Raw genomic sequence first — 22,159 nt, forward strand, 5'->3', positions numbered from 1 at the left:
AAGAAAAACTACCATCTATTATTTATCTTAGAACCATGTGGAGCCATCTCTGAGTCTTCCCTCATCACTTTCCCCCAGTCGTGCCTCTGCCGAGACAACCCCATTTTCCTCTTGCAAAGCACATTTGCAACGACACGGAGGGAGTATCCTTCAAGGAATGGAAGGAACAAGTAGCTTTCCTTTATCCAGAACCCATAGTTAATAGTTTTCACTACAAGAAGGCTTGATTTGTCACTTCTGTGTCTGGGAGCAATGGTGTGAGGAGCTCTGACTCCTTGGTACTGTTTCAGTAATGGTGAAGGTGACACTGGAGGAGGGAAAAGGAACCAACGTACTTCATACACCTTAGTACCCATGTCTAAAAGAACAAACAGTGCTATCACTTTGGACTATAGGCAGGCAGAGCCATAATCAAAGTGGAGCAACCAGGACTTTTGCCCCCTGCTTGAACATTTAGACAGCACAAAGATGTAAAATAGTGAGTATGTACTTAACTGGAATAATAAAGCTTTCCAAAATCAGGCATTTATCTGAGCACCCCCTCCCCCATAAGCTACATTGTCAGTTACACTGTTGACTTACACAGGTGTCAAGATTACTGGTTATAGGCTTTTGACAGAAGTCCATCTCTTACTCTGAGCAATGTTCCCTACTAAGGTTCCCATGTAGAAAGACTGTCTTTGATGCTAGCTGATAAAACCAAATCAGATTTATTTTTCATATAAAAGATTTTTAGCCCCAGACCCTCCTGCTCTGCTCCTCTCTCAGCCCCCTCCCTCAGCCATTTCAGGTAGTGATTTCTAAGGATTGGTGACGATTAGTGGTGGTCGGGGGCTGGCACATGGCCTCAAGCAGCCTGATCTCTTGGGTGGGTTGCTCAGGCTGGAACTTGAGCACCCAGGGATCCTTGAGGATGTCCAGGATGGTGGCACGCTTGGCAGCTTGGCATAGCATCTGGAGAATCAGGTTCTAGGGCGGGAGAGAGAGGTCTTGGCTGAGCTTGCCCCTCATTGTGCCACACAGGCAATGAGCAGCGGGATCTAAGAAAGAAGCAGGATGGCCTATCACACTACTCTGGTGAGAGGGAGTGTGGCTGGTTTTGTCCTGGAGAGCCAGGCATTTAACTCCTTGGAGGGGCAGGTAAGAGATCCTTGGGGGGAATCTCTTGTATAGTACCCTTTTGGCGTAAAGGTATAGAAGCTAGAACGTGCATATCAAGCATATCTAAGGTTTGGAGTCCAGTGGTTGGCCCTTTAAGCCCTCCCTGCTATTATAGGGCAAAGCTAGAGTGTGAGATGGCTCTGATGTAGGAAGAGCCTTCCCCCCTGCCAGGGTTGGGTATATACCCCTCCCTTCAGGTCATCCCTGAGGCCTCAGCCCTCCTGGGGGAGCCAGCACCTTGCACTCCTGGGAGATGGTGTAGTTAGGTGGGAAAGTGACCTCCTTCTGAGTCTCTCTCAGCAGCTTCTTAAGATTGGTGTCATCAAAAGGCAGATGGGCAACCGTGAGAGTGTAGAGGATGACGCCCATGCTCCAGGTGTCAGACAGGAAAGGGTTATAGGGCAAGCCTAGCAAGATCTCCGGGCAGGCATAAGCAAAGCTGCCGCAGTAGGTCTGGCTGAGGTGGGAAAAGCAGTTGAGTTGGCGGTAAGAAGGGCTACTATGCGCAGGCTGGTTAGAAGGTACCATCTTGGCGAAGCCAAAGTCCGATATCTTCACGTTCTCTCGTTTGTCCAGCAACAGGTTCTCCAACTTTAAGTCCCTACCAGCAGCAGAAAGGCTGGGGGTCAGGCTAGAGAGAGGGCTTGGTATTAGACCAGGAGCTGAAGGGCCAGGGGTCAGAGGCTAGAGATGGGGATAGGCAAAGTGGGAGGAAGGTGCTTATGAGGTCACATGGTGGAAAGAAAGGATAGCCATGGAGTTGTGAGCAGAGCCCACGGGAAAGAGAGAGGAGTTGGAATCTGAGGACCACTGGGAGCTCACCATTGTATTTCATAAAGTATTCTGTACACAGTGAGTACTTTATGAGTGTCCTTGACCAGATGATTAGAACAGAGTGGATGAATGGGCCAATATTGAGGAGGGAGTTCAAGGGAGGGAAAAAAGGCAGAAAATAGGAAACATGCATAAAACCCCCTGAGAGCTTAAAGGCCCCAGTCCAGGTGGCAGTGCCCTCACCGGTGCACAATGGCCTTGCTGTGCAGGTAGGCAATGCCCAGGGTCATCTGGCAGAACCACTTGCCAGCAAGGGGCTCAGAGCAGGCCCCATAGCGCTGGATCCATTCAAGGACATCACCACCCTGAGCCAGCTCCAGAATGATGTATACTCGGGATGTGGTCTCGATGGCCTGATAGAAGTTGATGAGGTACTTGTGCCGCAAGACTTTCATTACCTGACCCCAGAAGAGAGACTCATCAAATCTGGGAAGGGAAAACCCTGGCTGCACTCCCGCCCTCTGCTACCCTCCCTCTGTTACTTACTTAGAACTTTGCAATGGATCAAACCCTGACCCCCAGAGGGCTGGTGGCCTGTGGGCAAACTCTGTTTTGCACTTTTACTTTTTGGGTGGCTAGAGGTGAGTGGGAAAGAAGTTGTATTTACATCAAAGAATTTTCCTAGCTGCTTAGTTCTGGTTTGGGAGATTCTGACCCCACCCTCTCGTAGCCATACCCCTTCTGAGAAACCTCAGACAGCTTAGTACCAAGCTCCAGTTCCCTCTTCCAGCCCTTTCCAACCTGTATCTCACGGGGCAGGAACTTGTTAAGATAGTCCTCAGAGGTTTTCTTCTTTGAGATGATCTTGACAGCTACCATGACCTTCTGCTTTGTGTAGTAAGCCTCATACACTGTCCCATAGGAGCCATTGCCAATGACTTTGCCCACCTCGTAACCATACTCCTCCATGACAGTGCGGTAGGCTGCAGTGGTTGGTGCTGCCTCTAAGGCATCTCCCTTCCCCATGGTGTTGGGCTTGCTGAGAACAGGGAGCTTTGCTACTTGGAAGCTTCCTGTCTACTGTCCAGCCAACACCTTGAGCCACTGAAGGCTAGGGTACGAATGGGAAGTTAGTCTCAGAATGCTTGCCTGTGTAGTCACACAAGTCTGGGAAGCTGGGCTCAGCCCTCTGCTAGGAACTTGGAAGGGGAAAGAAAGGAGAAGCAGTTCTTTTTGTCTCCACTGGCTGTTGTTCCTTCCTCCTCTTGGTTATGGAACTCCCCCAGAGTACCACGTTCCGTACACATCACAATCTACCTTCTAACCATCATTAGCCACAAAGCTTGACAATGAAGTGCCATTTGGCTACATGGTAGATGCTACAGTCCTCCGCTCTACCAGCTGAGCTATCAATGAAGTGCCATTTGGAAAACATTCATTCCTGAAGGGAACTTTCACAATCTGGTGAGACTCCCTCTATAGATCCAGCCCCTTCATTCATGTTTATTGAGCACCTACTGTGTACCAGTGTGCTGAGTACTTCAATCAATTGTCACCCAAGTGTCATTCCAGACTTTTCCCTGCCTGGGTCCCTACATCCAATCTATCATCAAATCCTGTCTCTTCTACCTCCTAATTATCTCTTTAATAACACACTCCAGGCTTTCCAAGCCCACTGCTGCTCCCTTAGTTCACTAAGGCCAATAGAGACCATGCCCCAAGAGTTTACAATCCAGCATGAGAAACACATGAGTGTGAGAATTACAGAGAGAAGTGCAAGGTGTTGAAGCATGTTCTAGGAATCTAACCTTGAAAGACATCTTTTTGTTTTGTTTTGTTTTGAGACAGAGTCTTACTCTGTCACCCGGGCACTAAAGTGCCATGGTGTCAGCCTAGTTCATAGCAACCTCAAACTACTGGCTCAAGTGATCCTCTTGCCTTAGCTTCTCGAGTGGCTGGCACTAGGGTTCTGCTTGGCAATTGCAATGAAACAATGAGAGAGAGGTGTCAAGAACATAAGCAAGAATCTGGCTGAAATGATGGAATGCAGAATCTAAGCTGCATGCGTAGACAAGCTAGAAACAGGCCAAAGGGGCAGGAGGAGGGGTTGTAGGTCTCAGTGGAATGGCAGAACAAGTTTGGTGGAAATGACAAGAGTGAGGACAGGAGGCTGTGGTCACAGAGGTGTTATCTGGACTTAAGATTTTGTATAGAAGGTTGAGAGATAGGAGGCAGAGAAAATAACAAGGGAAGAATCCAAATTCTTGTATCTTCCATCCTCCAAAATAGAACAAAAACTCCAATAACAGATTATGCCATAGGATACCAGTAAATTCCCATTTATTGACAGTCTGACCCTGCTGGCAGGATGGTTCCAAAGTTCTGTTGGAAGCCAGCTCTACATCTTCAATGTAGCAAGATGGAGCAGTTGACCCAGGCACACCATGGTAAGGAGGCCCACCCAGTCCTGCCCATCTTCTGCTCCTATAAGCTGGCCCCTGGATAGGTGACTTGGTGGCACCTCTAGTCTTATCATGTATAGAGGGCAAACTAGTTCCTTCAAGGAACGTGCCTTAAGCTGCCTGCTATATACAAAAACACTGCTAGGTCCTAAGGACACAAAGGTGGACAAATTATAGTCTTCCTGTGAGGAGTTAGAAATTGGCAAGGGAGACAGACATATAAGAAGTGAAAAACAGGCTGGGCAAGGTGACTAACACCTGTAATCCTAGCACTTTGGGAGGCTGAGGCAGGAGGATTGCTTGAGCTCAGGAGTTCAAGACCAGCCTGTGTAAGAGCGAGACCCCATCTCTACTAAAAACAGAAAAATTAGCCGGATGTTGTGGCGTGCACCTATAGTTCCAGCTACCGGTGAGGCTGAGGCAGGAGAGTCCCTTGAGCCAGGAGTTTGAAGTTGCAGTGAGCTACAATGACAACACTGTACTCTACCCAGGGTAATAGGGTAAGACTCTTGTCTCAAAAAAAAAAAAAAAGGAAGTTAAAAACAGTGCAGTAAGATAAAATGCTATAAACAAATGTAGAAGAAGATGTAAAGGCAGGCTTTATAGAGAAGGTGACGTTCATACTGTTCAAAAAACAAAAAAGATTCCTCCAAGCAGGTTAAATAGAGAATGATAGATTGGTTGGTTTAGGCAGGAGGAACAACATGAGGCTTATAGGCTTCAGAACATGACATGCAAGATTTCGATTTGAACACAGCGTAGGGTTCTAGAAGGGGAATGTACCTGGAGAAGTAATTAGGATCCAAGTCTGAGAGGCCTCATATGTCAGGCTATTTTGACTTTATCCTTGAGTTATATCCATGAGTATATAACTCATGGTCAAATTTTGGTGTGCTTTAAAATCACAGCTTGTTTTTATAAAAATACTGGGCCAGGTTTGATGGCTCATGCCTATAATCTCAGCACTTTGAGAGGCCAAGGCAAGAGGATCACTTGAGGCCAGGAGTTCAAGACCAGCCTGGGCAATATGTGAGACCTCATCTCTATAAAAAAATTTTTTTAATTAGCTGGGTATTGTGGCACGCACCTGTAATCCTAGCTACTTGGGAGGCTAGGACTCAGGAGACCCTGTTTCTAAAAGAATTAATTTAAAAAAAAATTTTTTTTCAGACAGTCTTGCTCTGTCACCTGAGCTAGAGTGCTCTGTCATCAGCCTAGCTCACAGCAACCTCAAACTCCTGGGCTCAAGTGATCCTCCTGCCTCGGCCTCCCCAGTAGCTGGGACTACGGGCTCGTACCACCACACCTGGCTAATGTTTTCTATTTTTAGTAGAGACACGGTCTCACTCTTGTTCAGGCTGGTCTTGAATTTCTGACCTCAAGCGATCCTCCTGCCTTGGCCTCCCAGAGTGCTAGGATTACAGGAGTGAGCCACTACATCCGGCCTAAATAAATACAAATTTAAAGAATTTATAAAAATACTGATGCCTCTGAGATTCTGATTTTAAAAAATCCTTCCAGTAGCAATGTGAAAAATGATCCAAGAAGAAAGTGACCAGTAGACTAGCAAGATAGCTGTTATGGTGAGAGAAGATGAGTCCTGAACCAAGGCAGTGGTAGAGGGCAAGCAGTTGGAAGATATTCAGGAAATAAGTGGAGAGGGCTTGGTAACATTGATATTTGAGGGGTGGATATTGAGAAAAAAGCCCAGGTTTCTGGCTTTATAGACCAGGTGGTTGTCAGTTAAAGATGATTCCAAAGCCACTCAAAGTTACTTTTCTAATCACAAAATTCATTGTCTAAAAAACTCAACCACTTACTTCTTGGAACCTCACCTATGTCTGCAGGGGGAAGGGCTGAGTCAGAAAGCGCAATAATTGTAGAAGTAGGTAAATGAAGGCCTTTTCAGGTCAGAAGCCACTTGTGATTTTCCACTGTACTTCTTCCCCCAAGAAGAGAGAACCTTAAGTCAGCTTCCTTACACGTAGCTCTCAGGTGGCCAAACGGAAGTCACTGCCCAGAGGTCTGATTTCCAGAGGGGTAAGTCCCTTGGCGGCAGATCCCCTTTAAAATAGCTGAGACAGGCCAGGAGCAGTGGCTCATGCCTGTAATCCTAGCACTCTGGGAGGCCAAGGCGGGAAGATCGTTCAATGTCAGGAGTTCAAGACCAGCCTGAGCAAGAGTGAGACCCCATCTCTACTAAAAATAGAAACAAATTAGCTGGACAACTAAAAATATATAGAAAAAATTAGCCAGGCATGGTGGCGCATGCCTGTAGTCCCAGCTACTCAGGAGACTGAGGCAGAAGGATCGCTTGAGCCCAGGAGTGTGAGGTTGCTGTGAGCTAGGCTGACGCCACGGCACTCTAGCCTGGGCAACAGAGTGAGACTCTGTCTTAAAATAAAACAAAATGGCTGAGACAGACACAAGGGTAAACTCTTTCAAAATAATCTACAATAAAAAGAGAAGCCCCAAGACATACACAAAGTGAAAAGTAAGAACAAAAGCACAGAAAGAAACGAATGGATAGCAAAATTCTTTACCTCTAACAATAACCCTGACAAGCTGCCCAACTCACAGCGCAGGACACCCTATCTCTGCGTGCCTCTGTGCACCAGACCGGCCTCCGCCTTGCTAGTCGTCGGGCAACCAAAGGTCGCTGTCTGGCCCGGAAAGTCATTCTTATCTATGTGTTTATTTTGACGCGGGCCATTCATGACAGGTGAGAGAGAACTGAGGTGAGATTTAGACGGTGGGACCTTCCCATGGGAGCGATGCACAAAGCCTCACCCTTGCCCGGGTTGGGGGACCTCTGAACCTCCTCCTCTCGGCTCGGCCTCAGCAGCCGAAGGCAAGTCCCATCGATTCAGCCGGCGAACGCTTCGCGGCGTCCCCTGGGTGCGGACTCAGCCGCCGCTGGTGCTCCATCTCCGGGGCCATCGCTGGGCGCGGGTGGTTGTCACAGCTCTCAGGCCTCCACCAGCACGAGCCACAGGCGGACGCTCCCGGCCCAGGCTCTCGGGCCCCAAATCTTCCCGGAAACAAGCGGGCGGGCCGGCAGCTATTCTTGTCGCGAAGGGGCGCCTTCGTCCTCGCTGCTAGGCCTCAGCCTCCTCCCCGGGAAACCGTACGCGAAGAGCCAGAGCTGCCACAGCAGCGAGAGGCCCCCTAGATCCAGGAAAGCGGCTCTCGGCCAGGCTGAGGGCCCCGCCGGTGAGGGCGGAAGTGGTAAGACTGACGTGTCCTGGGCTGCTCTCCGGATCGCCGGGAGGACCCCCCGCCCGGGACGGGCGAGCCCAGCCTTCCGGGTTCCGTGTAGCTGGGTCGGGCCTCCGGCTGGAGAAAGCTTATCCAGCAGCACTTGGCTGAACCGAGTGCGGTGTCCAGGGTCGTGTCGCCGCAGCCGCCGCGGTCAGGCGCAGCGGCGGACAACCCCGTGGCGGTCAGCCATCAGATCCTCTCCGACCCGCCGCCACCGCGCCGCTCAGGGGGAGACCCCGGCAGGAGCCCAAGGGCAGCTACAGGGCTGCAGGGGCCGCTGGCGCTGCCTCGGCCAGCCCTTCCCGCGCGGTGGGGACCGCGGGGCTGTGGCAGGAAGGGACCCGAGGTGCGAGGCCAAGGAGTTGCCATGGAAACGGGCCAGCGCGCGCTGCAGGGGTCCCCGGCGGGCGGGCGCGTGCTTCGGGAGGGATGAACCCCAAGTTGGAAGGATTAGAGAGCAGAGGTGGAACCCAGTCTTTGGGATAGGGAGATTTGGAGTGAGTAGTATGGGAGTTGAGAGGGCCACTGGGAGGAAGTGGAGCAATGGGTGTCAATTCGAGAGACCTAAACTAGGGGGTCATTAGTTGATCCCCGGTTTCTGTAACCAACCGCAGGACTCCCCCAAACAGGTTCCACTGCCTTAAGGATGACAATCCTAGGGCACCCTCGAAGTTGGAGCTGCCAGTGGTTGCCAGTCCTGATACTGCTGCTGGGCACAGGCCATGAGCCAGGGGTGGAAGGCGTGACACACTACAAGGCCGGTGACCCTGTCATTCTATATGTCAACAAAGTGGGACCCTACCATAATCCTCAGGAAACTTACCACTACTATCAGCTTCCAGTCTGCTGCCCTGAGAAGATACGTCACAAAAGCCTTAGCCTCGGTGAAGTGCTGGATGGGGACCGAATGGCCGAGTCTTTGTACGAGATCCGCTTTCGGGAGAATGTGGAGAAGAGAATTCTGTGCCACATGCAGCTCAGTTCTGCACAGGTCAGCCCTTTACACTGGTTATCACTTAGCCCTCCTTCCCAGAAACTAACAAGTGCCTTACATTTAAGGTTCAGGGTACCTTTATGGAAATTTTCTTATTTGATTCTAACTACAACCCTGTGTGGCAGACAGGGGAGGTGATTTTACTCTAATTCAACTAAGAAACGTCCTTAATAAAGATGACATAGATAATGAATTGCAGAGCTGATATTGTTAGAACCCAGGGCTCCTTCCTGCAAGCTTCTTTGTTGGTAATAAGGTCCCAACTATCACTCCTACATGGTTCTTTTTCCTTCCACACCTACCTCTGAGCTCTTCCTTAGTTGGCTCCTTTAGTCTCTCCCTAGCCTTCCCTATCATACTTTTTATTTAGTGACTCCTGACACTTCTCCTTAGTCTACTCCACACCTTCTTACACATTGCCTCTCTCCTTTTTCTAGGCCTTAACCCTGTCAAGTCATACTTACTCATTTTGGAGAACCCCAACATAGTAGAGTCTAACCCAGTGATCCTCAACAGGGGACAGTTTTGTCTCCCAAGAGACATTTGGCAATGTCTGGAAACATTTTTGATGTCACAACTGAGGGGTGCTACTGGAGTGTAGTGGGAAGAGGCCAGGGATGCTGCTTCCTACAATGCACAGGACAGCACCCCCTGCAACAAAGAATTATCCAGCCCCAAACATCAGTAGTGCTGAAATTGAGAAACCTTGCTCTAACCTGTGTGACCAACTCCTGACTTACTCCTTATAGGTGGAGCAGCTGCGCCAGGCCATCGAGGAACTATACTACTTTGAATTTGTGGTGGATGACTTGCCAATCCGTGGCTTTGTTGGCTACATGGAGGAGAGTGGCTTCCTGCCACACAGCCACAAGATAGGACTCTGGACTCATTTGGACTTCCACCTAGAATTCCATGGAGATCGAATTATATTTGCCAATGTTTCAGTGCGGGATGTCAAGCCCCACAGCTTGGATGGTTTACGACCCGATGAGTTCCTAGGCCTTACCCACACTTACAGTGTGCGCTGGTCTGAGACTTCAGTGGAGCGGCGGAGTGACAGGCGCCGTGGTGATGATGGTGGTTTCTTTCCCCGAACACTGGAAATCCATTGGTTGTCCATCATCAACTCCATGGTGCTTGTGTTTTTACTGGTGGGTTTTGTGGCTGTCATTCTAATGCGTGTGCTTCGGAATGACCTGGCTCGCTATAATTTGGATGAGGAGACCACTTCTGGAAGTTCTGGTGATGACTTTGACCAGGGTGACAATGGCTGGAAAATTATCCATACAGATGTCTTCCGCTTCCCTCCATACCGTGGTCTGCTCTGTGCTGTGCTTGGCGTGGGTGCCCAGTTCCTGGCCCTTGGCACTGGTGAGGTGATAAGAATTAATCAGTGATTTCTCTCAGGGGTAGAACTAGGTAGGTAGTTTGTTCAGAAAAGGTCAGTGTATCTTCTCTTCTGTCTGAAATGAGGGGCAGACCTAAGGGATGGGGTGGCTTTATCAAGGATGTACGTATTCTATTGCGGGTTTTCTGGACAAGATAATTGGGGAGATTGTTTTGCTGGAGGCCCTGGGTCTGGGAGAAAGACCTGATTCCTCTGAAATGGCTAGAAGAGGGATAGGTGAGGCCTAACACAGGCTTTCCACTACCACCCTGCAGGCATTATTGTCATGGCACTGCTGGGCATGTTCAATGTGCACCGCCATGGGTCCATTAACTCCGCAGCCATCTTGTTGTATGCCCTGACCTGCTGCATCTCTGGCTACGTGTCCAGCCACTTCTACCGGCAGATTGGAGGCGAACGTTGGGTGTGGAACATCATTCTCACCACCAGTCTCTTCTCTGGTGAGGACTTCCCTTTCCCTGGTGGGCCTGGCTGGACTTAGAAATCAAGAACATATCATGGAACTTGGGACAGAGTTAGAATAAGGCTTGAAGGGAAGGAATATAGGCAAAAGAAACAGAATTAATAAGAAAACTTTCCAAAAAAAGACAAGAATGCATTTCTTTTAAATAGGTAAAAATTATTAAGCCCTTAACATGTCCTTGGCAGGTTGGGCACAGTGGCTCACGCCTGGAATCCTAGCATTCTGGGAGGCCAAGGCGGGAGGGTTGCTTGAGGCCAGGAGTTCAATACCAGCCTGAGCAAGAGTGACACCCTATCTCTACAAAAATAGAAAAATTAGCCAGGCATGGTGGTGTGAGCCTGTAGTCCCAGCGACTCGGGAAGCTGAGGCAGGAGGATCGCTTGAGCCCAGGAGTTTGAGGTTGCAGTGAGCTGTAATGACACCACTGCACGCCAGCCCCAGCAACAGAGCAAGTCTCTGTCTCAAAAAAAAAAAAAAATGTCCTTGGCAGTGTGGTGAGCACTCAACATGTCTTTATCTCATTTAATCCTCACAATAACTATATGAAGTAGGTAACAGTCCCATTGCACAGATGAGGAAATTGAACTCAGGCTGGTTAAGTAACTTGTCTGAGATTGCACTGCTAAAAAGTAGTGAGTCAGGTTTCAGACCCAGGCAGTCTGGCTTTACAGCCTGTATTTTCAACCATTCCACTAAAGTAACACCCTTGAATTTATTTTTTGATATTCCCTCTTTTTTCATTTTGAAGTGGGCCCACTCTAGCCTTTCAAACCAGATTGCCCTTTCAAAGGTGGTAGTGGTCTGCATTCAGAATCCTTCTTGTTCCCAATCCTGGGTGTCTGAATTACATCCCATCACATTTATATCTGAACCAGGGCTTTCTGAGACAGGGCCTTAATCCAAAGAAATACCTCATGCTAGGAATTACCAGTACCATGGCAAGACAGGCCTCTAGAGGCAGGTGGATTTGTGTCACTCCGAGATCATTATGTAGCAGCTACCTTTATTCTTAATGACACTGGGTGGGGGTGGGGTTGTTTGTAAGATAGGGAACAAAGAACAATGGGATGTGAAAGGTGGGTTCACTCAGCATGGACACCCAGGAGCACAGGTCTGCTGTTAGCTGCTTCATCCCCTCCCCTTAGGGCCAGTGTGAGTGGATGCCTTCAGGGATATAGTCCTAGTGCTGATCCTCCCTCTGGGGGCCCATCCACAGTGCCTTTCTTCCTGACGTGGAGTGTGGTGAACTCTGTGCATTGGGCCAATGGTTCAACACAGGCTCTGCCAGCCACCACTATCCTGCTGCTTCTGACGGTTTGGCTGCTGGTGGGCTTTCCCCTCACTGTCATTGGAGGCATCTTCGGGAAGAACAACGCTAGCCCCTTTGATGCACCTTGTCGCACCAAGAACATCGCCCGGGAGATCCCACCCCAGCCCTGGTACAAGTCTACTGTCATCCATATGACTGTTGGAGGCTTCCTGCCTTTCAGGTATCCTCCCTTTATTCCATGGCCCTCACTCTCAGGTTCCTGACCTCAGCTTTTCCTGTCCCCACTTAGCCAGTACCCTAACCCAACGTCGGTGATAATCCCTGGTTCAGCCATACCATTCAGAGATCATTAAATGGTTCCTCCTATTCCCAAGCAGGACTGAGCTTGAATCAGTTCCGATATGAGAGTGTCTCACTTGTAAAGGTCTCCAGAGACACTGCTCCCTTCACCATCTTCCTGGTTTCTGACCTTAATGCCTTACAGGCACCATGTGAGGCTTAAAGCTGATTTGATTATTCATTCGTTTGTTGAGTACCTCTTTGTGCTAAGCAGATACTGCAGTGTTAAATAAAGTTGACAAGATCCCTGCTCTCAATCTATCAGGAAAGTTGTTCTTGAAATGAGAGCAGCTAATCATAGGCAAAAAAAAAAAAAAAAAATTCCCCATGAAACCAGAGAGTGGGGTGGACTCACTTTCCACAGTGACCTAGCAACATGGGAGGGTGGGGGCTGGATTTGGGTCCAGCCACTGTGCTGACGGTGCACAGCCCTTTAATGCTGTGTATCATCTCTTCTCTTCACAGTGCCATCTCTGTGGAGCTGTACTACATCTTTGCCACAGTGTGGGGTCGGGAGCAGTACACTTTGTATGGCATCCTCTTCTTTGTCTTCGCCATCCTGCTGAGTGTGGGGGCTTGCATCTCCATTGCACTCACCTACTTCCAGTTGTCTGGAGAGGATTACCGCTGGTGGTGGCGATCTGTGCTGAGTGTTGGCTCCACTGGCCTCTTCATCTTCCTCTACTCAGTTTTCTACTATGCCCGACGCTCCAACATGTCAGGGGCAGTACAGACAGTAGAGTTCTTTGGCTACTCCTTACTCACTGGTTACGTCTTTTTCCTCATGCTGGGCACTATCTCCTTTTTTTCTTCCCTAAAGTTCATCCGTTATATCTATGTTAACCTCAAGATGGACTGAGTTCTGGATGGCAGAACTATTGCTCTTCTCTCCCTTTCTTCACAGCCCATTGAGCTCTCCTACCAGCTTCTCTTCTCATTGAGTGACTGAATTGTGTGATGGCATTGTTGCTTTGCCCTTTGGGCCTCCCTTCCCTAGAGAGGGCCTGGAAATTATAAGTTTCTATTATATAAGGAGTATATATTTGAACTTTTTAAGTTGCCTTTAGTTTTGGTCCTGATTTTTCTTTTTACAATTATCTAAATAAAATTTATTAAGAAAAAGGATGCTGTAGTTGGAGGTTTTGGTCTGGATGTTGGAACTCGAGCCCTGCCGTTAAGGGCACGGTCCCTTGGAAAGCCAAGTTGGCAGCTGAATGCACGAAACCCGAAACCCGAGTTCTCCAACCGAGTTTGGGAACTCTCGGAGCGTGGAACCTACTTTGCAAGGGCCCTGTTTCCGCGGCTCAGCCGGCGCTCATCCTAACGGAAGTGGCGGAGCCGGAGCTCTGTGTGGGAAGTGAGTTGAATCACCCTGGCTACCCGCGAGGCGCGCAGCAACACCCTTTCCGCCGGAAGTGGCAGTCGGAACCTCCACGTGCTGTCCCTCCCCCTTCCGACCCCGTAGCGGCGGCTCAGCTGCTGCCATGGAGCCCGCCGGCCTGGAGCAGCTCCTACGGGAGCTGCTGCTGCCGGACACCGAGGGCATCCGCCGGGTATGGGGCAGGTGGGACCCTGCCAAGGTGAGCGGGAGGTTGCGGGAAAGGGCCGACTCTGATCCCTAGCCTTCCCCCAGGCTACCGAGCAGCTCCAGATCGCTCTTCGGGACCCTGCTGCCTTGCCGGCTCTCTGCGACCTGCTGGCCTTGGCGACCGACCCTCAGGTGAGGCCCCTGCCCCTTCCCGCCGACCTTTCTACAGTACGCCACTGGTCAGGCCCGAGCATCCGCCCCCTGCGGCCGGCTTGGCACCTTCCTGCCCGGACCCCAACATCCCTACTTCCTGGCCCTAGGTCCGCCAGTTCGCGGCTGTGCTGACCCGCAGACGACTGAACACCCGCTGGCGACAGCTGGCAGCGGAGCTACGGGAGAGGTGGGCTGGGCCAGGGGCGGGGCGGGGCGGGGCCAGGCTGAGGCGGCTCTTGGGCGGGCCGGGTATCAAACACCTGCCACCTATGTTCCAGCCTCAAGTCCCGGATCCTGACGGCCCTGCAGAGAGAGACAGAGTAAGTGCCTACCGCCTTCTCTCCAGATCCTAACTGACTCTATCTAGGCTGAGACCGTCTCTGGGTTTCTGCCTTCTCTTTCAGCTCCAGGCTGGGACTTGGGGGGCAGGGACTTCAGTCCGAGGCTAGAAGGAGGATTCTAAGGCTGTGTTGAAGACTAAAGTTCTTGAGAATAGGCTGTGATGATCTGCCAAACCCAAGCTAGAAGAATGAGACTGAACTCACCAGATTACATACCCCCAATGCTGCTGGGTTCCCTCCAGCAGCTGTCTCGTGTGTCCCAGCTTGACAAAGACTTGTGTTCCTATCTGAAGGTTTCTCTCCTGGCCACCCCATGGAGGTTGGGCCACTCAGTGCAAGAGAGGGTATTGGTGGGTGACTGGGGGACCTCTCTCCTGTTTGCAGGCACTGTGTGAGCCTCAGCCTGGCCCAGCTGTCAGCCACCATTTTTCGAAAGGAAGGCCTGGAGGGCTGGCCTCAGCTCATGCAGCTTCTTCAGCACAGTACCCACAGCCCCCACAGCCCTGAGAGAGAGGTACATACCATCACACAGTTGGCAGGATGTAGGGACTGAGGGGCTGGATAGACTGTGTAAGCTTTTTCCTCCCATCCCCAATTCTCTAACAGATGGGGCTTTTGCTGCTGAGTGTGGTGGTGACCTCCCGGCCCCAGGCCTTCCAGTCTCGCCACCGGGAGCTTCTTCGGCTTCTGAATGAGACTCTTGGCCAGGTGGGCTCTCCTGGACTGCTCTTCTACTCCCTGCGCACTCTGGCCGCAATGGCCCCCTACCTCAGCACTGACGACGTGGTGAGACATGGGCCCTCACCTCCCTGGCTGCCTTTTCTCGGGCCTTTATGTCCTTACCCTTAAAGGTTACAGAGCTGCTTCAGATTCTTTACCTGCCTTCTAACAATTGAGAGGGGATACTGTAGGTGGCTGGGCCTGGCTGGTGTGCCTGGGCTCCCCAGAGTTCAAGCTATGAGGAAGCTGCCAACTTCTGGGGCCTGAGATTAGGCTGCATCATGCTTTTTGTGACTTAGCTCATCCTGTGTCCCCCAGCCTACTGCTCGGATTTTGGTGCCCAAGCTCATCGTGGCAGTGCAGGCTCTGATCCCTGTAGATGAGGTAAGCACAGGTGGGCAGGAACTCTGCTGGAAGGAGAGTACGGGGGTATCCAGCCTCATCCACTGAAGAGGAGCACGGTAACCCTGTCATTTGTTTGTCTGTCAGGCAAAAGCCTGCGAGGCCCTGGAGGCCCTGGATGAATTACTGGAGTCGGAAGTACCCATCATCACCCCCCACCTCTCTGAGGTCCTTACATTCTGCCTGGAGGTGAGCATGGGGAAGGCACAGCCCCTGCTGCACATTCTGCTGGGAGTTTCCTTGCCTGATTCCTGTTGGTCTCTGAGCAGGTTGCTAAAAACGTGGCCCTGGGCAATGCAATACGTGTGCGTATTCTCTGCTGCCTCAATTTCTTGGTCAAAATCAAGAGCAAGGTGAGTGCCCTCTGATGCACATCACCCCGGCCTTATCTCCACCTTTAGTCTCAGTCCTGGGGCTTTCTGTCTATCTCAGGGTATCTAAAGTACCATGGAGGTTCAAGCCTTGGCCTGGCCTCACCCCAGCTCCTGCAAGGGAGATTGGGAATCTCCTATTGGACCCCTTGTGGCCTGAAAGCCTAGAATTTTTAATGTGAACCCATCTTGGAAGCAGATTCTCAGGGACATTGTTCTTCTCTGTCAGGCCTTACTGAAGAATCGTCTCCTGCCACCATTGCTGCAAACCCTTTTCCCCATTATGTCTGCTGAGCCCCCCCTGGGGCAGTTGGATCCTGAGGACCAGGAGTCAGAAGAGGAAGAATTGGACATTGGGCTGATGGGGGAGACTCCCAAGCACTTTGCTGTACAGGTGGGATATGGGACAGGGGCAGGGGCAAGGTGCTAGGTGGCTGTGGGAGGTTAGGGAGGCAGAGATGAGGTCAAGCAAAGTCTTCTCATCCTATTTCAGGTTGTGGATATGCTGGCACTACACCTGCCCCCTGAGAAGCTCTGTCCCCAGCTGGTAAGTGTGGCTCTGTTTTTCTGGTGTCCCTACCCCCAGGTGTGCCTAGTCCCCTAAGGCCAAGGATGTTTGGACCCTGGGAGGTATAAAGGGTCTATTGCCACAGGAATGGGCAGGCTCTTGCAGGGGTTTCAAGAGAATGCCATGTACTCCCCTAGATGCCCATGGTGGAAGAGGCCTTGCAGAGCGAGAGCCCGTACCAGCGCAAAGCTGGGCTCCTGGTGCTGGCTGTGCTGTCTGACGGAGCTGGTGACCACATCAGGCAGAGGTCTGTTCCCCTGTCCGGGGATCAGTGAGGGCCATGGGCTGGAGGCTTATGGCATTCGTGGTTTATGCTTATTGTTCAAGCTTGATTATCAGTAGCATTCCCTCCTATTCTCAAAAATGTCACGGTGTGGAAGATAAATGAAACGGCATCCCAGCTATAGGGACCAGGGGATGGTGCCCACCATCTGGTGACAGAAAATCCTTGGTTTTTCCGGGGGAAATGAAGAGGAGGACAGGTCAGCCTAGGGCTCTTAGGTCCTGCTCCTCAGACTATGTCCTCTTGTCCTGCCCCTTTCCAGACTGCTGTCCCCACTGCTGCAGATTGTGTGCAAGGGCCTGGAGGACCCCTCGCAAGTTGTGCGCAATGCTGCGCTGTTTGCCCTGGGCCAGTTCTCAGAGAACCTACAGGTCAGCAAGGCTGAATGTGGGCAGCTGCCACTTCAGAGTCCCCTGCTTGTGCCAGGGACCAACTTCCCCTCAGTTTTCATCTCATTAAGCATCCTTGCTGCCATTGGCACTTGTGTGCCCTGCAGGTGAACCTGACTTAGGCCCCGATTGCTCCTCCCCCAGCCCCATATCAGCAGCTATTCAGGGGAGGTGATGCCGCTGCTCATTGCCTACCTGAAGTCGGTGCCTCTTGGACACACACACCACCTAGCCAAGGCCTGCTATGCCATGGAGAATTTCGTGGAGAACCTAGGTAGTGATGGTAGTGGGGAGCAGCTGTGGGAATAGGGGTGTGGCAGGGCCACAAGGAGGGTCAGCCCGGAGGGAGGTGATCCCACAGAGGGCAGGAGACCTGGTTTGCTTGGTAGAGGAATGTCCTTTCCCACAGGGCCCAAAGTGCAGCCTTATCTTCCGGAGCTTATGGAGTGTATGCTGCAGCCTCTGAGGAACCCCAGCAGCCCTCGGGCCAAGGAGCTGGCTGTGAGCGCCCTTGGTGCCATTGGTGAGGAGAAACGCAGGAGGTGTGGGCATGGGGTTCACCCAGAGAGCCTGTAGCAGGTGGTCCCAGCTCCCCTTCAGCTCTGCTTCTGTCCTCTGTCCTGCAGCCACAGCTGCCCAGGCATCACTGCTGCCCTACTTCCCCACCATCATGGAACACCTGCAAGAATTCTTGTTGACACGTCATGAGGACCTTCAGCCTGTGCAGATCCAGAGCCTCGGTGGGTGAGGGGCTCCCAGTGCCAGGGAAGGTGCAGTGCTCACCTGGTGTTCACAGAGACCCACCCCAGGGCAGCATGGGTGTCTTCCTTCTCATCAAAGGAGGCATCTTCCATGCTGTACCTATAAGTAGGGTGGGATTTCTGAACTTCTTCCAGCTGCCACCTTTGGTCCCCTAGCCCACCTCCATATTCTGGTGCTAATGGAGCCCTTGACCCCACAGAGACACTGGGGGTACTGGCACGAGCAGTAGGGGAGCCCATGAGGCCCCTGGCTGAGGAATGCTGCCAGCTGGGGCTGGGCCTCTGCGACCAGGTAGACGACCCTGACTTGCGGCGCTGCACGTGAGTTACCCTCACCCTGCCCCTGCCCCCACTCCCACCCCTCCTGCCCACCCGCTGGACCCACAGTCCCCACCCCAGACCCCAGTCCTCTGGTTTTGGACCGTAGCCAGGTTTTCCTAGGCTCCCCCATCCTGTCTGGCTATAGCAGGCAGGACCACACAGCTTCTGTCTGCTTCAACCAGGTACAGCCTGTTTGCAGCCTTATCAGGGCTGATGGGTGAGGACCTGGCACCCCACCTGCAACAAATCACTACGCTCATGCTGCTGTCATTGCGTTCCACCGAGGGCATTGTGGTGAGCAGAGGGTGGGTGCGCTGGGCCAGTTGGGCAAGGCCAACCCTCCAGTGCGATTTATCTCCTGGGCCCAGCTGAGCCAAAGGCCCTGCTGTGCCTCCTCCATCCAGCCTCAGTATGACGGAAGCAGCTCCTTCCTTCTGTTTGACGATGAGAGTGATGGGGAGGAAGAGGAGGAGCTCATGGATGAGGATGTGGAAGAAGAGGATGACTCCGAGATCTCAGGGTGCGGAGGGGTACTGTTCTGGGTGAGAGGAATCCAGACTTTGATTTTGGACAAGGGCCCAGTGCCAGCTCTGCTCTTCCTAGTGCCTGATCACCGCCGCCTCCTCACCTTACTCTAGGTACAGCGTGGAGAATGCCTTCTTCGATGAGAAGGAAGATGCCTGTTCTGCTCTGGGGGAGATCTCTGTGAACACGAGGTGAGCATCGGTCCTTTCCTGGCACTGTGAACCTACCTGGGAGCCCCTTCCCCACGGCCGTGTGTCTCTCCACAGTGTGGCCTTCCTTCCGTACATGGAAAGTGTCTTTGAAGAAGTATTCAAACTGCTGGAGGTGAGTGGGCCAGTGGGCACAGCGGGTGGGGTCCTCAGGCTGGGGGTCCCGTGTTCACTCTGTACATAGCAGGTACATACCACCCTCCGTATCCCACAGTGCCCTCACCTGAATGTGCGGAAGGCAGCCCATGAGGCTCTGGGTCAGTTCTGCTGTGCACTGCACAAGACTTGTCAAAGCTGTCCCTCAGAACCCAACACTGCTGGTGAGAAGGGGAGGCGGGGCGAGGCTGGGGTCTCTGGGTGAGTGGCAGGGCCTGACTGGGGCTTCAGCCAAAAATGTCCCCAGCTCTGCAGGCTGCCCTGGCCCGGGTGGTGCCGTCCTACATACAGGCAGTGAATGGGGAACAGGAGCGCCAGGTGGTGATGGCCGTGCTGGAGGCCCTGACGGCGGTGCTGCGCACCTGTGGGACCCTAACACTGCAGCCCCCTGGGCACCTGGCCGAGCTCTGCTACATGCTCAAGGCTGTGCTACAGAGGAAGGTGAGCAGGGCAGGTGGGCTTCGGGCAGAGGCCCTAGTGCCAGGCCCTAAGAGTCAGGCCCTAGGTGGGGGGATAGTCAGAGGCTGCAAATCCAGCTGTCCAGCTCCATCCCTGTCCCCCGTGAGAAAGAGAAGGGGCAGGAGAGCCCAGGCTAAGCTGAGCTTTTTCTTTCTGCAGACAGCCTGTCAGGACACTGATGAGGAGGATGAGGATGAGGATGACCAGGTGAGAGCTATGGATGAAAACTTGGGACCAGGCAGTCTGGATAGTCTCACAGGTGCAGGGGTAGATTGTGCACTTGGGCTTGACCTGAGGCAGCCAGGGCCACTAGAAGAGATTGGTCATGGCCAGAATGGCGCAAGTCTGATCCCACTAAGCCGGTGGGAGTTCAAGAAAGGAGAGCAGCATGGACTGGGGTGGGCTTGGAGGCGAAGAAGCTGGGCCGTGAAAAAGCCCAGCCTGGGAGGGGCAGCCCCAGGGACCACCTGTAGCCAGTGGCGGAGCATGGTGGGGAGGTGGGCACACAGAGCTTGCCCTGGTGCTCCAGCCCTGATCTGGGTCCACAGGCTGAATACGACGCCATGTTGCTAGAGCATGCTGGAGAGGCCATCCCTGCCCTGGCAGCTGCGGCCGGGGGAGACGCCTTTGCCCCCTTCTTTGCCGGTTTCTTGCCATTACTGCTATCCAAGACAGTGAGTGTCCGTCCTCTGGCTTAGAACCCTAGTCCACCTGTATACCCAGTGCCCACCCCGGCCTTTATCCTGGTCCCAGGCTGATTTGTATTCCTCCCCACCCTCCCCCATCAGAAGCAGGGCTGCACAGAGGCAGAGAAGTCCTTTGCGGTAGGAACCTTGGCGGAGTCTATTCAGGGGCTGGGTGCTGCCTCAGCCCAATTTGTGTCTCGGCTGCTCCCTGTGCTGTTGAGCACCTCCCGGGAGGCAGACCCTGAAGTGCGGAGCAATGCCATCTTTGGGCTGGGTGTGCTGGCAGAGCATGGAGGCCGCCCTGCCCAGGAGTATCCTTAACTTGCAGAAGGGGAGGGGACTGGTTGGGAGTGCCCTTAGGATTTAGGGATGGGCGAGATCTACCCATGTATGTGCCTATTCCTTGACTGTGGACCAGACACTTCCCCAAGCTGCTGGGGCTCCTTTTGCCCCTCCTGGCACGGGAGCGACATGAGCGTGTCCGTGACAACATCTGTGGGGCACTCGCCCGCCTGCTGATGGCTAGTCCCACAAGGAAACCAGAGCCTCAGGTGAGGGAGGGGGAGTCCCAGGCAGAGCCTGGAAGCCAAGGAGGGTGGCGGAGAGGTCAGGGCCACTTGGCCTGAGGCATCTGTATCTCCAGGTGCTGGCTGCCCTGCTGCATGCCCTGCCACTGAAGGAGGACTTGGAGGAATGGGTCACCATAGGCCACCTCTTCAGCTTCCTGTACCAGAGCAGCCCTGACCAGGTAACCTCCATGCTGGCGGCCCTCAGAGGGGAGTGCAATGCTCCAGTCTCAGGGAGAGGGAGAGGTGGTGGCAGTTGCAACTGCGCAGGGTGACAATTTCAGCTGTCCGTAGACACTCTCTAGTCATCCATTTTCTTATTTATCCACAAGGATTGGCAGCCAGTCCTGAATGGGAGAGGAGGGTCTTTCTCTCTCCACTTAGTGTTTTTCCTTAGGGAGCTCTATTTCTACCCTCTGCTCTGAGCCAGAAGTTGCAGCTTTCCTAGGCTAATTTCCTAGACCACGGCTCTTTCAGACTGCTGGAGCCCCGGGTACCCCTTGGCCACCCTCCTGTACATTTCAGTCAGAGACGCTCTGCTTTCTAAAGACATTTTCCCTGTACCATGTGGCTGGGTTTGGACGCACGTCCCAGTGTTTCTATGTCACCTTTGTCTTATACCTTTAGAGACTACTGTGTTGGTGGAGCACCTCCTGCATGTCTGGCTTCTTTTGATCTTGAGGCTATGATTTTAATCATCTTGTCACACATCCCCCATCTTTTCTAAAAAAAAATTATTACCACCATGTTTCATTGGTCTCTCATGTTGACAGTTGTCTCACGTGCCTGTGAATCAGTATCAGGCTCAGATACCCTTAAAAGGAGATTCTGCCTCTCCTGGGTCCTGAGCCACCTGCGTCCTGGGGCCTAGGGCTGCTACTGCCCCTGAGTCAGCCATTCTTTCCCCACAGGTTGTAGATGTGGCTCCTGAGCTCTTGCGCATCTGCAGCCTCATTCTGGCTGACGACAAAATCCCACAAGGTGAGGGTGGCAGTTGTGGGTAGGAGCTGGGGGGAGGCAGGGAGCAGCAGGGCTCAGAGGGCTTGGGGCAGCAAGGTTGAGGGTCCCAGTCCTCCTCCAGGACCTCTCCCTCTCATTCTCCACCCAGACACCAAGGCCTCACTGCTGCTGCTCCTGACGTTCCTGGCCAGACAGCACACCGACAGCTTCCATACGGCGCTGGGCTCGCTGCCTGTTGACAAGGCCCAGGAGCTCCAGACCGTACTGGGCCTCACCTAGACTGCAGGCTGCAGCTGGGGCAGAGAGAACAGAGCCTGCCCAGGCCCTAACAGGCCCTAAGACCACCTCTCAGCCCAGTTCCAGCTCACGCCTTACCAAAGATTCTGGGCCTCGGACCCATTTTGAGTCGGGCCTGCTTGCTGCCTTCCAGGGATAACCCCAGGGCTGGATCTGTTACAAATGGAGTCATGACATCATACTGTAATAAAGGCACTTTGTTTTCTGTTTAAACAGTAGCTCTGAGAACAGAAAGGATGGAGATGCACGTTCAGAAACAAGGCAGGCAGGGC

At 52.6% G+C, this 22,159-nt stretch overlaps 3 protein-coding genes across 11 annotated transcripts; 2 read left to right on the forward strand and 1 right to left on the reverse strand.

The window, feature by feature from the left end:
- Nucleotides 1-691: 691 nt before the first annotated feature.
- Nucleotides 692-7,994, reverse strand: TSSK4 (testis specific serine kinase 4). Of its 7 annotated transcripts, none has more exons than XM_045570040.1 (4): nt 7,188-7,979; nt 2,179-2,393; nt 1,399-1,762; nt 692-969 (listed from the first exon to the last, which is right to left on the reverse strand). In XM_045570040.1, exons 2-4 carry the CDS (start codon nt 2,388-2,390, stop codon nt 787-789), a joined length of 759 nt encoding a protein of 252 aa, XP_045425996.1. In that variant the 5' UTR covers nt 2,391-2,393; nt 7,188-7,979; the 3' UTR covers nt 692-786. The 7 variants fall into 7 exon arrangements, 4 of the variants coding, with proteins under 4 accessions (XP_045425996.1, XP_045425986.1, XP_045426017.1 ...); XM_045570030.1 differs by having other exon boundaries at nt 6,941-7,978; XM_045570061.1 differs by lacking the exon at nt 7,188-7,979 and adding an exon at nt 2,737-3,786 and having other exon boundaries at nt 1,399-1,792.
- On the forward strand, nt 7,686-13,257 carry TM9SF1 (transmembrane 9 superfamily member 1). 2 transcript variants are annotated; one of them, XM_045569902.1, is made up of 6 exons: nt 7,686-8,004; nt 8,273-8,649; nt 9,402-10,023; nt 10,315-10,500; nt 11,740-12,013; nt 12,598-13,257. In XM_045569902.1, the coding sequence occupies exons 2-6, from the start codon at nt 8,305-8,307 to the stop codon at nt 12,989-12,991; spliced, it is 1,821 nt and encodes a 606-aa protein (XP_045425858.1). In that variant the 5' UTR covers nt 7,686-8,004; nt 8,273-8,304; the 3' UTR covers nt 12,992-13,257. The 2 variants fall into 2 exon arrangements, with proteins under 2 accessions (XP_045425858.1, XP_045425853.1); XM_045569897.1 differs by having other exon boundaries at nt 8,288-8,649.
- Nucleotides 13,258-13,399: 142 nt separating this feature from the next.
- On the forward strand, nt 13,400-22,100 carry IPO4 (importin 4). 2 transcript variants are annotated; one of them, XM_045569858.1, is made up of 30 exons: nt 13,400-13,489; nt 13,766-13,852; nt 13,981-14,060; nt 14,152-14,193; nt 14,599-14,728; nt 14,821-15,000; nt 15,253-15,318; nt 15,424-15,525; nt 15,606-15,689; nt 15,937-16,101; nt 16,201-16,254; nt 16,413-16,522; nt 16,821-16,929; nt 17,092-17,221; nt 17,357-17,470; nt 17,574-17,687; nt 17,909-18,029; nt 18,212-18,323; nt 18,434-18,549; nt 18,668-18,745; nt 18,821-18,878; nt 18,978-19,083; nt 19,167-19,360; nt 19,538-19,585; nt 19,927-20,052; nt 20,167-20,375; nt 20,483-20,615; nt 20,708-20,812; nt 21,542-21,611; nt 21,739-22,100. In XM_045569858.1, the coding sequence occupies exons 5-30, from the start codon at nt 14,678-14,680 to the stop codon at nt 21,867-21,869; spliced, it is 2,886 nt and encodes a 961-aa protein (XP_045425814.1). In that variant the 5' UTR covers nt 13,400-13,489; nt 13,766-13,852; nt 13,981-14,060; nt 14,152-14,193; nt 14,599-14,677; the 3' UTR covers nt 21,870-22,100. The 2 variants fall into 2 exon arrangements, with proteins under 2 accessions (XP_045425814.1, XP_045425805.1); XM_045569849.1 differs by having other exon boundaries at nt 13,474-13,685.
- The last annotated feature ends 59 nt before the right edge of the window (nt 22,101-22,159 follow it).

This window comes from Lemur catta, chromosome 1 (genome assembly GCF_020740605.2).
Source record: "Lemur catta isolate mLemCat1 chromosome 1, mLemCat1.pri, whole genome shotgun sequence".
NCBI classification, from domain to species: domain Eukaryota; kingdom Metazoa; phylum Chordata; class Mammalia; order Primates; family Lemuridae; genus Lemur; species Lemur catta.